This window comes from Mustela nigripes, chromosome 3 (genome assembly GCF_022355385.1).
Source record: "Mustela nigripes isolate SB6536 chromosome 3, MUSNIG.SB6536, whole genome shotgun sequence".
Lineage (NCBI taxonomy): Eukaryota > Metazoa > Chordata > Mammalia > Carnivora > Mustelidae > Mustela > Mustela nigripes.
Window position 1 is genome coordinate 189,094,278 of NC_081559.1, and position 14,891 is coordinate 189,109,168.

At 52.9% G+C, this 14,891-nt stretch overlaps 1 protein-coding gene across 1 annotated transcript in view; it reads left to right on the forward strand.

Annotated features, from left to right (window-relative positions):
• Positions 1 to 1,252: 1,252 nt before the first annotated feature.
• CCN4 (cellular communication network factor 4) overlaps positions 1,253 to 14,891 on the forward strand; it is a 33,918-nt gene continuing 20,279 nt past the window's right edge. Inside the window, exon 1 of the mRNA XM_059395201.1 lies at positions 1,253 to 1,602. Within this exon, the coding sequence (XP_059251184.1) occupies positions 1,534 to 1,602 (69 nt within the window). The 5' untranslated portion in view covers positions 1,253 to 1,533. The remainder of the gene's footprint in view (positions 1,603 to 14,891) is intronic.

Consider the following 14,891-nt stretch of genomic DNA (forward strand, 5'->3'; position numbering starts at 1 on the left):
TGGTGCTCATCAAAGGGTCACCAAACGTGGATTAGCACCTAACACCTTGCATGACTCCTTTAATGACACCTGTTGATGGTGCTTGCTTCATGGGACTTATTCTGAAGACCAGCAAGTAAGTTCATGAGAAGGAAGCAAGGATTCACACTTACTAAGCAGTGTCCATGTATCATAACCCTCCTCCTTGGCCACTTGACATGCATGATTTTTGTAAAGCCCCATATAGTAGTTAGGAGGCATTTGGCACCAAAGAATAAGATACCTAATTTCAGCATGCTCAGTAAGTCACTGAGTTAATTCATGTAACAGAAAGTCTGGAGGTCACTGTTCCAGGTTTGGTTTAGTAACACCATAAAATCCCAAAGCCCCAGCCTCTTTTCCTCTTTCTGCTCTACCATCCTCAGCACGCTGGCTTTTCATCCTCAAGTTTGTGCCTCATGTACTCAATAGGGCTGCTGCAGCTCCAGCCACCAATTCTGCACACAAGGTAAAAACAGAATGAGTAGAGAATTTTCTCCTTCTAAGGGATTCAGTCTTTACTAAGGAGCCCCCAGCAGATCTCTCTTTATGTCTTACTGGCCAGAAGGAGGACAGAGGCCAAATCAATAAATGGAAAGATCACCAGAGTCCCCTCTTGAGGGGTCATGTCCATGGTCACAAACCTACATCACACTGAGCAGCCATGCATGCTCCACATCCCCTTGTAGAGGCTGCAGGAAAAGAGAAGAGGGGAAGTGACTGCTCTGGGAACCACAGGGATGGGACCTTGCTGGGGTGTGAGTGGGAACAGCAAGGCGGCCAGCATGGTCAAGTGTAGCCCAGGGAGAGAGGACAGAGAAGTGTGCAGGGAGGTCTCAGATGCCTCAGCAGGACTGGGGATTCTGCATAAATCAGTGGGCGGGCTCAGGGAGCCTGTAGCCATTTCTAGATGGCTGCTCTCAAAGCCATCCCCCTTCGCCTGCAGCCGGGGAGAGAAGAGTGCATGATGGCAAATGAAAACCAGAAGTAGGCGCAGTCTGAAGAAATGGGAGGGAGTTCATTTCCCTCCGCTGGGAGCGCGTTCAAAGCCCCCCGCCCGCCCAGGGTAACAGTATCCCCACCTCCACCTTGCGCCCTCCCCGACTTCCCCCTCCCCACCTTTATGAAATAGCCGGGCAGGATGACCCCAGCTCCTTCTCTGAGAATTTACTGCCCCAGTGTGAAATCATAGCCCTGTAACTTTCCCTTTAAGAGCTGTCAGAGCGGGAGAGGCTGGCCAAGCTTGGGCTGGAGGTGGGGACAGAGGGAAGAAAGGGAAAAAAAAAAAAAAAAAAAAGGAGAGAGGCAGGAAAAGTTTTTTCAGAGGAAAATGCAGGGTTTGTCCTTAACTCTGACGTCAGATCTTGCTTTAATAAAACCCCCCCAGGGCTGTGGGAAGAGGCATATCTGCTGCTCCTGATGGGCCAGGCCAGTCTCTCGGCCCAGCTCCCCGGAGAGGCAGCCGGAACCCTGGAGAGGCTGCTTGGTAGATGCCTTTGCCCCTGACTTCCAGGCATGAGGTGGTTCCTGCCCTGGACGCTGGCAGCAGTGACAGCAGCAGCCGCGGGCAGCGTCCCGGCCACGGTGAGTCCTGCCGGCAGGGGCTTGCAGAGGGGTCCCAGATCCCTTTCTCCAGCTGGTTCTGCTACATGGGTGGGCCAATCAAGAGGGGCTGGAAGTGTGGGGGCCAGTGAAGCCCAGGGCGGGAGGAGGAGGACTGTGCGGGGTCGGCTGATGCTGGAGGAATGCGGGGGGGGGGGGGGGGAGAAGCCCCCGGGGGGGGGACCAAGCAAACAGGTGGCCCACGCCCTTCTTTCCCCCCTGAAACTCAGAAAAAAAAAAAGGGGACACTTGTTGGAGCAGGGAGTCAGGGCCCTGGACTCCAGTCCCAGCTCTGCCCAGGTTGGCCGTGTGACCTTGGGCCAGTCACTCCTCCCCACGCAGCACTAACTGAAGACTTTGGCAGGAGACTTGTCAAGTCTTAGGTCTGGAACTTGAGTCTCCAAATGCTAGGGATACTACAGAGAGAGGAGTCAGAAAACACCCAGAGAGCTTGGGAAGGCTAATGCCAGCTTTCAACACAAGTGCCTCCCTTAAGCAAACATTGCCTGGGCGTGCTTTCCATCCCCAGCTGCTGGTGTCTCGGGCTGGCACAGCCCTCTACAGCTTAGGAAGCGTGTGCCTTGGGGCCCTGCACGTGACACCTGCTGTTCAGCGGATCCCGAGGTTTCTCTCTCTCTCCTCTCTCTAGCCCAGGGCATGCCAAAGGGAAAAAAGGGGAAGGGTCTGCACCTCCAAGAGGCCAGGGGAGCAAGACACGTGGCGGCACACAGCCAGCCTACTGGCGTGGGGACGGGGCAGACCCAGGGTGCAAAGGAGGTGGGCAGCAGGGAAGAACAGAATCCAAGACCCTACGGCCCGGGGCCAAGGCCTGCTGCCTGTAGTAGTGCCCAGAGGCAGTGAGAAGCTTTCATCACCAACTCCCCATGACGGTTTCCTTGAGGATCACTGTGCTCCACTTGTGGATGGGGGAGCTGAGGCTCAGGGGTAAAGTGACTCACCCACGGGCTCAAAGACATGGGTTCTGATTCAACCAGATCTGAGGCTGAGCGCTGGCCGCTGACCGCAGCCCCGCTGCCTCTGGACCTGGGGGTGAAGTGGGGTAGAGGTTCTTCCAAGCACCATAGTAAGATTAAGGAAGGTAGGGAGTGTATCTTGTGATTTGTTGTGAAATCCTTTGAACCTAGGCTAGTGTGGTCCCCGCCCAGGGTGGGTGCCAAGCCGCGCTACAAAAAGAGGTACTGACTTCACTTTATAAAAGAAAGAAACGGAAGCTCGGGGCAAGCAAGGGACTTACCCAGGGTCTCACAAGGAGTAAGTGACCAGGGCTCCAATTTAAACCTTCCCCTGCCAAATCCCACTCTTCCTTCTAGAACTTTCCTAGCTGAGGGGAAACCGAGCATTTCCTGCAGACTGCAGCAACCACGAGGAGCCATAGCAGCCTTTTTTGGGGGTTGCTCTGGCTGGGAGGACCAGGGGTGGATGGAGAGGCGAGACGGGTAGGGGAGCAGGAGTGTGAGGGAGTGTGAGGAAAGAAGCTGACGATGGCAGAGCCCAGTGCCCTGGGGCCCATTACCTCCCACAGCAGGCAGTGCTGGGGAAGGGAGGGGTCCTGATCCAGGGGCCCAGCCATGGGGCCATGTAGCCAGGGAGCCAAGAGCCGGGACAGATCCTCCGGACAGCAGGCTGGAGGGGAGGCTCCTGGGAGGATATCAGGCTCCTCTCTCCTGTGTAGCCACCCCCACCCCGAGGGCATCTCTGGACCCCCAGGCCCACCCACTGCACAACAAACAGATTAAGGTGCTCCCAGCAGGAGGGCTCTCGGAGCAGCCTAACATTCGGCAAGGGCTGGGAGACAGATGTCGACCAGGGCTTTGCTTTCTGGCCAATTCCATACGTAGCTGTCCTCTGCTCACTAGTGTATAATAGGAATGCAAGTTCCCTTTGGGGCCCAGTGAGGTTTTAATGGAAAAAGGATCATAGAGGTTCATATGGAAGACAAGGTTTGTGGGAATTGCCAAGAGAACTTGAGGAAATAGCGTTCTGAGGGAAGACTTGCCCTGTTGGATAGTGAATCTGTGCCTGAAGGAGCAAGATGCCGACCAGGAAGAGAAACGCTGAGGAGGACAGGGCAGCGCGCTCAGAAACCCAGCCAGCCGACTTGAGAACGTGATATCTGTGATAAAGGTGACTACAGATTCGACTGGTTTTCCCATCTCTTTGTTCTTTCCTTCCTCCCACGTGGAGAGTACCCCGCCCCCCACGCCCGAGAATGGGGCTACCCTTAGTGGTTGATCTCACATGCCCTGCCAGGTGCTCCAGACCTTCCTCGAATCATCCAACAGTCAAGGGCATTCATCGGACACCTCCTGAAATCCTCATCACAAAACCTTGGAGTGGATGTGATGATCCCTCTTTGTAGATGCCCAAACTAGAAGTCAGAGAGGGTCAGTTATTTGCCCAAGGTCACACAGCTGGTGATCAGCAGAGCTGACTTTGAACCTAGGTCCCACGCTTTGCCATACGGCCGGCTGCCTTCCTGGTCCAGGTACTTGCAGAGAAATGAGAGGCACAGAGTTTCTGCCCCTACAGAGGGTACGGGCTAGAGACGGATGACAGCCACCACGCGTGGGGAAGTGGGGCAGCAGGGGCGGAGTCATCCAGGAGGGAGAGGCTGGGTGCAGGTTAGGCTGCGGGCTGTGCCAGCTTCGGCAGGACCCTTAACTACTCCGGGCCTCTCTGTCTTCTCTTGTTAATCGGGGCTCACGACCTCAGTCCTACCCAGCGCCCTGCTGGGGCTGAGGAATGACCACAGGACTGCATCAGGGAAGCTGCCCAGAAGCCTGGGGCTGGGGAAACATATTATGTGCCAGGAATTCCAAGTACACATTGGGTCCCTGATAGTGTGCAGAGGAGACCCACGCCCCATCTCCCCTGTGAATGTACATGGGAATGGGCACAGGTGTGCGCGTGCACGCGTGTCTGAGATTGCAGCTTGTCTGAGTGTACAAATCGGCCTGGCGTGTGTGAATACATAAGGATGCGCATGTGGGACGCACACTCTTTTTCCGCTCCTAGGACCAACCACGGGGCGCTGCGGCCCAGGAGGCGGCCTGTCCCTTTTAAAAATGTGAGAACAGAAGTGACACATCTTCTTTACATCGCCTGTCCATAACTTTGGACCCAATCCAGCATGCAAATCTGCACCCCACCCCCACCCCGGCCCCTGCTTGGGGCCTCTCCCTGCAGCTTCGCTGCTCTGCTCACAGCGGCAGCCCCTCCCACTCGCCGCTTGTCCAGGGTGCAGGAGTGAGTGCAGCACAAGCAGGCATTTCCCACCTGGCACAGCGCTTGACAGAGCCTCAGCATCTGGAATGGGCATGGGAGCAGTGCTCCTTGGAGAACCTGATCCTGGCTAGAGGTGGAGCAGTACCTCTGGCCTGTCAGCAGACTCACCAACCCCAGCGTTTAGAAAAGGCCCCTGCCCCATGCCAACAAAGCAGCCAAATACCAGGAAGCAGCCTTTGGCTTTGTACAAGGATTTGGGCACGGGGTTCCTCCCAGGAGCCTCAGCCATCTCTCTGGGCAGCTGTGAGGGGCCACGACACACAAGGGTTTCCATATGGGGGCAAGGAAAGTAAGACAGGAGTGGCCCAGGTGGGGGGGTCCCAATGGGGGCTGGGAGCCTTGCCAACAACAGCCAGGAAAGCAAAGCAAGGAAGGAAGTGTTGAGCAAGAACACAGAATGCTGCGAGTGCCTGAGAGCAAGCCTTCAGCACATGGTACATTCATTCAACACCTCTGGAGCTCCCCAGGTCTCAGAAACACCGATGATAATGAAGGCGGTCACTCTGTAAATGCTCACAGTGTCCTATGCACCTGTATCTATCAGCTCACTTGAAAACCACACCCAAAAGGCAGGCAGCATCCTTCTCCCGCCACCGTCCAATGTGGCCACTCATTGCGTGAGGCCACCAAGTGCCAGAAATGTGGCTCATCCCATGTGAGATGGAGAACCGCATCAGATTTCAGACTTGGTATGAGCACAAGAACATCACATGCTCACTGTAAATTTTTCTATCGGCTCCATGTTAAAACAAGAATATTTTCAATACTTTGGGTTAAACAAATAGAATGTTAAACTTCCACTAGTTTCTTACTGGTTTTCAGTGCAGCTGCTAGAAAATATAAAATTCCATATATGGTTCATCTTGTGTTTTACTAGATACTGTTGGCCTGGGAAGACGCAATTGTGCATAGATGGATTTTAACAAGTGGAGAGAGAAAGATACAAAGTGCTCTAATCCCAGCACCTCCATGGAGCCAGTCTTTTTATCTGTGAAAAGATGTAATATTAGTACTTGCTTCCTTGGGTTACTGACAAGATTAAAGAATGAAACAGAGATAAAGCACAGGAACCCCCAGCACATGCAAGGGGAGGTGGGGACATGATTCACATCCCAGCTTGAGAGGAAGCATTGGCCACGACAAGGGCCAGGTCTGAACAAATGAGCAGAGGTTCAGAAAGACCCCAGACAGCAGCAGGTGGGTGAGAGGAGGGGCAGACTTACCTGTGGGCCATATAGGGCTCAGGGCTGAGTTGGTCTCTTAAAGCTCCCAAGATTTCCCCATCATGGCTAGCTTTCCAGTACATTTTGAGGGAGTCAAGGAACATGTTTGGATTATCATGTAGGAGAGAGAAATACTAATGCTGGCTGTGATGAGGAGGATGGAGCTGATTGATGGTGGTGCTGTGACGAAGGTGATGATGATGAAGTTGGGGATAATGATGGTGGTGGTGGTGATGGTGATGATGGTGGTAATAATGGTAATGATGGCGGTGATGGTGGTGGTGATGATGGCGAAGATGGTGATGATGGTGATGATGGTGATGATGATGATGGTAACAGTGATGGTGTTGGTGATGGTGGTGGTATAATAATGATGGTGGTGGTGATGATGGTGATGGTGGTGGTGATGATGGTGGTGGTTGGGCTAATGGTGATGATAGTGATGATGGTGGTGGTGGTGATGAAGATGGAGATGATGGTGATGGTTGTGGTGGGGTGAAGTTGGTAAAGACGACAGTAGTCTTGATGATGGTGCTGATGAATTATGGTGTTTGTAGTTGAGACTTGTGTCTTACAACCTTGAATCTCTTGATGCTGATAGTCCATCCACTTATGCACTCCATGGATGCTCACAGACTTGCTGTGCACTCAGCCCCTTCCTATTCTAGAGACATGGTGATAAATGGTCATTTCTGCCCTACTCTCAAGAATGGCTCGTGTGTTGGAGATAGACTTTTATGCTAGCAGAGAGGAGCATGTTGAGGAATCCAAAAGGAAGCTCAGAGGGCTTCAGGAGAAAAACACCAATTCTGGGGCTCTGAACCTGATTTCCTGGGGAGACACCCCAGGTACATGCACATTAACTGGCACCTCGGTGATTCTTAACACACACCTGAATTCAAAAATCACTCCTGTCTGTCATCTAGCCTTGACGTTTTGCTCATCTGCCAAATGTCTTCCTGCACTTCTCTGTGAAAGGGGGAGGTGGAGGAGGAAGGAGAGACAGACTTGGAGAAGGAACTGTGCCTCTCAAAGCATGAATAATGGACATTCCAGGGGATGTGGTATTATCTGTGCCCACCCACCCCAAGGCCCTCAGCCTGGAGGGAAGTCCAGGCTTGGGACATCGACTATGGGACTGCTAAGGCCCAGTAGGGGTGGGCAGGGGGAGTGAGAGGAAATGAGAGTCGGGGCCCAAAGAAGAGGAAGGGACGGGTCCAGCCTTGCCCTTCTGGGAATCCTGCATTTAGCCTTGGAGGTGAGAGAAGAGGCGTGTTCTATGAGCCTGCCTAGGTCAGGGTGGGTCTGGGGGGAGAGGGTGGAGGAATATTCTGAGAGAGCAAGGATGTGTCACTCTGTCATTGGGGCAGGTGGTGGACTGGCCTGGTTGCTCGCCTTCTCAGCCCTTGTTATCTGGTTTTAAAACTGAGGAGACTGGACTTGACTCCTAAGCTTGCTTCCAGCTGGAGCCACCAGAGTCCTGAGGTCCATTCACAGATTCACTGGGCGGCTGATCCTCACACCAGGAACAGAGATCATGGGCTGGGATTCTCATGCTGTTGCTGCAGGACAGGACACTGAAAAGGGTGTCCCATGCTCTGGGATGACCCTCCAGATATGCCTCTTCCCCTTAAGGTGTCCAAAGATGATTTCCTGTGTGCCTACATCTCGTCTTTCAACCCTCAGAGTGTATCGCTGGTCTCATAAAGCCGTAAAGCACACCCCCGGCTTAATCTCCATAGGATTCCACCCCAGTCGGGCCCAATCCTGAGGATCCCCAAGTACTCCCTACAAAAAGCAATCCCAGGCTCCCCAGGCCTACTGAGTCAGGCTGGGCAGGGATCCAGGACTCCAGAGGTTTAACACTTCCCACCACAGATGAACCTTGATGCCTTGAAAGTTCGGGAGGCACCCTGGCGGGTAGCAGTGCCCTTGGAGGACTTCAGTCCCCAGCTGCCTCCCCATGTCGGTGAGGAAGTCTCCATCTGCCCCTAAGGCCAGCCTTGTCTTCAGGTCCCCCACTCCTCCCAGCTGCCAGCGGGAGCACTGTGACCTTCAGCTGCCCCTCCTTCTGGGCCCTCCAGGGGTTTCCTCTGACCTCGAGGCTCAAGTGCACACACGGACATTGGAGGGAAGAGAGTGAACTCTGCAAACAGAATGATCGAGAGTAAACCATGGAGTCTGAATTTAGAAAGGGGCTCATCTTGAGCCCCTCACTTAGCTTTTTTAAGTCTCAGTGTCCTGTGACACAGGGATCTGGTCCTGAATGTCACTGTGCCAGGGGACGAGCTGGGTCGAACACAGAGCCTAAAGCAGGTGGGCGTGCCCTGAACACCGCTGTCCTCCCCACTGTGAGTCTGGCCAAGCCTGCATCCTCATCCTCATCCTCTGGGACTGCCTTCGTTCACCTTCTTCCCTACATCAAGGACAATTGTCCCAAATACACAAGCGTCCTCTCTCCTGGTCACAGGCCCCTTTTGTTCCTTCTGCCTGAAATGTTTTCCCTCTCTTCTCTGTTGCTGAAATTGATGCTGTTGGAACTGACACCCTCTAGGATGTTCCCTTTGGTTCCCTCGCAGGTGGAGCAGGCAGTGGGCACCCATGGGTCCTTGTTCTCGCCCACGGAGAAGGAAACATGTCACAGTGTCGGAGCCCTCTGCTGGCCCCACCCCCATGCATGAGCCATCCGCCCTCAGGCCCCTACCTCCAGCAAGGATACACACCGGTGACCTTGGCACAAGCTGTGCCCCACTCCCCTGGCCTTGAGCACACTTTCCCCTTCTGGACCTGACACTTCCTGGTGGACAACAGTGTGGTTGAATATTAGAAGTGCTCAATACGTACTTGTTGGTTGGTCAGTTGAATGAATGAATGAATGAATAAACAAAGCCAGAAAGGCTGGGCAGGATGGGTATAGAGGGGAAGGGAGGGAGGGAAGCTATGGCACTGACCTTTACGGTAGAGGCTTTGCGCTGGGGAAGGGGACAGGGGAATCTGACAAGGCCTGGGCCTGAATGCTAAGAGGGCTGAACGGGGAACAGGAACGTATGGACTGACTTCCTGAGCTCAGAACAAGGAATCCAAAGGCGTGGTCCTAGTCAGGCTCTGACAGTCTCTGAGTCCCTGTTTCTCCATCTGAAATGCAGACAAGAAACCTGGGCTGCCTGTGCTGGACGGCATGCTGGTTGAGGGCAGGCGGCGGCACACGGCCCGGGGCGAGAGCCAGCTCTGCCATTTCTCAGCGCAGCATCAGCTTGTCATTCATAAAATGGACTTTAAAAGCCCGGCTGATGTCTGCGTTGGACCCGATCCAGGATGGGGGAAAGGAGCTGAGGTCAGGGTCTGGATGCTGGAGGGAGGAACCACCTTTATCAGAGGCCCAGCTCCACCAGCCAAGAGTGCTGGAAGGTGCCAGAAGATTGCCTCACCTAAGCCTGCCCTGCGGGGGAGCAAAGGGTGGTCCAAGGCCACAAATCTCAGCCTGGGGGCTGGAGCCCAGGGCCTCCCATCGAGGGCAATTTTTTCCACCCTTGTTGCTATTGGCTATTGCTCCTGGACAGCCCTGTCCCTGGTCACCTCATGGCCACTGCCATTTCTAGACCTAGGACAGGGAATCCCCCCAGTTCCTTTGGGTGAATTGCAGGAACTGGACATTGGGCAAGAGAAGCGTCGCTTAGAGGCCACTGGAAGACTATGAGATCCAGAGTCTGAAGACCAGAGTGTGTAATTTTCCTGCTGCATGCTAACCTCTGTGGACCTCGGTTTCCCCATCTGTCAAATTGAGACCATGAGGGCTGACCTCCCAGGGCTGTTTTGATCATCACCAGCACAATGGGTTGGCTACGTCATGAAAGACTATTTCCCCCAGGGATGCACATATCCCAGGTGTGGCTCTTAAGGTCCTCTGACCATGGCGCCAGCCTACCTTCTCCGTGTCCCTGAACCCTAAGCCCCAACCTTGACCACAGGTCATTCCCGCTCCACACTGCATCACTGCTACCAGCACACCCTGCTCCTGCTGTATCTCTCTCTGCCCTTCTGGTCAGTTCTCAGTCATCCTTCAGGACACAGTGCACGGGACGCCTCCTCCAAGAAGCACTCCCTGTTCCTATGCCCTCACCCCTTACCGTCGTATCTTGCTCTCAAAGCCCTTATTTAGACTCTGCTGAGACAGCACGTGGTGTGGCCATTGGAGTTAAAATCCCACCCCTGCCATTTGTGGGTGGCCTTGGGTAGATTATCTGACTGTTCTGGGGCTCGGTTTATGCATCTGTACATTGGGAAAGATGGTTGCAAAAGCCACACGCCGCCTGGGGGTGTCATGAGTTAGACAGAATGAAAATGATTAGGAGGCACAAAAGGCAACATGCAGAACCCAATGTAGGCCTGGCATTGATCTTGATTCAGAGAAACCATCCCATTAAGAAAAAAAAAAAAGAAATCTTGGAGATACATCCATGAAATTTGAATAAGGACTAAGGTGTAGGTACTAACCAGAGAAAATCACGACACTGTAACTGATTTTATTGGTGTGACCATTCTATGGGGGTTACATTTTTTAAAAATTTCTCGTACTTTCATGCACCCTCAAGAATCTCAGGTAAAATCACGCGGTGTCTGGGACTCGTTTTGAAATCCTCAGGGAAGGAACCCTTGTGAGTAGCCAGGAGTGACAGATCAAGAAAGATCCACACAGCGTCGATAATCGCTGATGCTGGTGAAGGGTACGAGAGGTTGTATTATTCTCCCGACTTTGGCGCGTAGCCACACCCGTCTCTAACAAAGAGTGACGAGCAAACGCTGCCTATGAAAGATGGAACCGTAAATAGCCTAGGCTTTGTGAGCTAGAAGGTCTCTGAGGAATATTCTTTGTTTGGGTTGTTTTTCACAAATTTTTTTGAAAATGGGAAATCCATCCTCCCCCTTGCAAAATGCAGTGGGCCAGATGTGGTTGATGGGCTGCAATTTCCAATCCTTGTTCTGGACGCAGTTACCCCTTTTAGAGTCCTGTCTCCTCGGAAGGCGGGGTGCTCCTTGAGGCTTCGTACTGGGAACCTAGGAGATGCTTCATGTGCTTGGTGAATGAATGAATGAATGAATGAATGAATGAACAAACGAATGAACGGACACACCAGGGCTTGTTATTTGGAAAGAAGTCTGGCTTGCTGAGCCTTCACCCCTGTCCTATACAGTTGAGTTCCCCACCCCTTCCAGAAGCTCACAAGACTGCATGTTTATAAAACCAATTAACAGAAAAATCCCCAAAACTCTTCCACACCCTGTGACCTGCAGCCTGGCCAATACTGAGTCATCTGCGGGGCGTTCAGTTTCTGCGTGGGAGCCAGAGCCGGGCATGCGAGGGTACGGGCAGTGCTGGGTCCTCCCCTCACTCAGGCGTGGTGGCATTAGGGGTGGGGAACTAAGATCTTTCCGAGACACTGCCCACCTGAAGCCAGCCCCACCAGGAACACGGCTTATAGACTCCTAGGGGTGCTTTCCTACAAGGAGCTCGGGAAATAGGGGTCCACCGGCTTACAGTGTGACTGCTCCTGTCCCTACCAGACGTGAGAACAAAGTGGTAGAGAAGGCAGGTGGGCCGTGGGGGTCCCCACACCTCTGCGCCCAGGCCAGAGGGGGTCACAGTCTTCCACTGCTCCCAGGGCCCTCTTTTCTGTAAAGAGGTGAACAGAAACTGCTTCCAGGCAGGGCAGCCCTTTCCTGAGGTCCCCAGATCACAGCGGGGAGCTGCTTAGACCATTTCTGTCTAAAGGCTGCCCCCTTGTGGAGCATCTCGTTGCGGCCTCCCAAAAGCAGAGAAGCCAGGCTCCAGGACCATCCAGATCCTCCGGGAACTGAGCACTCCCTCACCACCCAGCCAGGCACCTTCCTGGACACTGAGGAGGTGATGACAGCCCTGCCTTGAAAACCCTCTGGTGAGAGGTTCCCATCTCCTCTCCTGGGGTCCTTGGCAACTTGGGCTCAACCCCATTAGAATCCTCACCACCGGTGGGGTAGTCTTGATGCTGTACCCTTTCCTCTCCCACGAGAGCTCCTGCCCCCCATGAGCTACACACACACACACTCAGAAGACGATTGTGTCCATCTCTGTCATCCAGCAGAACATTTCAGTCCCCTGGGTGCCCCACGCCATCCCAGCCGGCTTCCTACTTTCTGCTCCCTTGCCTGGTGCCATGTGTTCTTGGAGAATGGATAATGCAAGTCCAACTGTAGATTCACTTGTTCTCCGGTCCATTTTCAGAGGCTGGAAAACACCATAAAATCCACAGTTACTGCTCTTGGTTAAACAGCATCTCCAAGCTCCATTTGTAGCATTTCCTACAGAGGCTTTAATTTTTTTGCCCCCAATTTTCATTTGCTTAAATTTGTCCAGTAAGTTCCATTGAAGGGATCAACTCCTTTCTTTAACCCTGCCTCGTGGTCACCCTCCCTGTCCAGAGGGGTAAGTGTCTGATACTGTCTTAATCCATCAGGCAGCTGTAACCACAGACCGGGGGACTTAGGAACCACAGAAATGTGTCCTCACAATTCCGTAGCCTGGAAGACCAAGTTCAAGGTGGCCACGTGGCCATGTTCTGATAAGGACCCTTTTCCTGGGCCATAGCTGGTGACTTGTCACTATGCCCTCATGCAGAGGAAGGGGCGGGGTGGGGGGCTCTGTAAGGACAGTGAGCCTTCTGGGTCTGCTGCTCTAACCCCATCCCCCACAGGTCCTGCCCCGCTGCCGATGTTCAATAAATACTCTACAGAAAAGAAACCATGGGCTTCACATTCTCTTCCAAATGGGCAGGTTGGTCAGAGAGGAGTTTAAGACACCCCAAGCTGGAAGCCTCCCGGACCCTTGAGAACAAGGTCCTAAGCCCTTCCCTACTCCTCGCTTGGCAGCAGGCTCCCGCTTCTGTTCTCTCCAGCCTGCTCAACCCCAGGACCATAGCTCAGGACAATTTCTGCAGGAAACAGGACTTTGAAACAGGGCTCTTCGCTGCTGGGCCTCAGTTTTGGCCGTGACACGAACACCTGAGGTCTCCTCATGTCACGAAATGCGATCCTGAAGGGACGGACACGTCACACAAGGATCCCCACAGCCTCTCCTGGAGCTCCCAGCCTCTGGATATTTGCTGTGATGGGAGTGCGTTCCCAGGGACCACAGGAGCGCCGTCTTTCCTGGGAGGGTGACCACAGACGGCAGAAGAGTGAGGGGTTCAAGACCTTTGGACAAGGCAGACTTTTGCTGCATCCTGGCTGTGCCCCCCACCTCCCAACCGTGACTAGCTGTGTGGCTTCAGACCATCACTCAACCCCTCTGAGCCCATTTCCTCTGCTCTGGGAAAATGAATAGGTCTGTCTTGTGTTGTGTTGGGGGCACTGTATAAGATGGCATAAAATGCTTCCCCATATACAGTTGGCTAAGCGTCCAACTCTCTCTCTTTTTAATTTAATTTAATTTTTTTTATTATTTTACAGAAAGCATGTGTATATAAGCAGGGGGAGCTGCAGAGGGAGAAGGGAGAAGCAGGCTCCCCACAGAGCAGAGAGCCCTATGCAGGGCTCGATCCCAGGTCTCTGGGAGCATGACCTGAGCAGAAGGCAGATACTTACAACTGAATCATTTAGGCGTCCCAAGTGTCTGATTCTTGAGTTTGGCTCAGGTCATGACCTCAGCATCATGAGATCGGGCTCGTGCTGAGCTGAGCTGAGCATGGAGCCTGCTTGACATTCTTTCTCTCTCTCCCTCTGCCCTTCTCCCCAACTTATTTTCTCTCTCTTTCCCTCTCAAAAAATAAAGAAAAAAATTTTTTTTAAAAGTTCTCCATATACAACAAACACTGGTAGATATTAGCTATGATGTAAGGGCCTGTGTGTGTGCACACATAGGGAAATGGATGGCATATGGTTTCTGCCCTCAAGGGAGGACAGCATCAGGGGGAAAATGTACATTGACTCATTCATTCTATTCGCAGATGCTTGTCGACACCTAGTATGTAACAGGGTTTGTGAGACCTGAAACTCCTCTGCAGCCCCCAGCCCAGATGATGCTACTTCTTGATTACCTCCACTGATGATGTGCTCACTATCTTACCACTGATTTCTTCCATTAGAAAATTCTCCTTCATGTACAGTGGTGGGAAAAGCATGAAGTCAGCATATTTGAGTTTAATCCCAAATTCTGTCACTTACTACCTGTTGACCATGAACAAGTCACTTTGCTGATCTGTACAGTGGAGCTCATGATAGCAACCATTGTGGGGAAGACAAAAGAATAGCCACAGGAACTGAAATCTAGCTCAAGACTGGCCCTTAGTGGTCACCGGAGCTAAGGTCTGCAGTGGAACTGTAGATGGACCGACTAGGACAGTTGGAAGCCATAGCCATGATCTCATTTGGTGCTTGCTCCCAGAACCTTGGTGGGCGTATCTAGCAGGAACAGCAGAGAAAACCAAGGCTCAGAAAGTGAACTCCCAGAGTCGCTTGGACAGTACGTTGCAAAGACTAGGCTTGACACAGGGTGATGTTTCTAAAACACAAATCTGTCCTGATTCTTCTGCTAAAATCCTTCAACAAAGGATGACGGCAGAATCCAGCCAAAAGCCCGAGACCTTAGCCAGGCATTCAGGGCCCTCCTTGATCTATTTGACAATGACCTCATTGTGATCTAGTCCAGCCTGCATCTCCTTGTACGTCTTGTCTGCCCCAGCTCCCTGCAATTCTCCCCCATCCCAGACG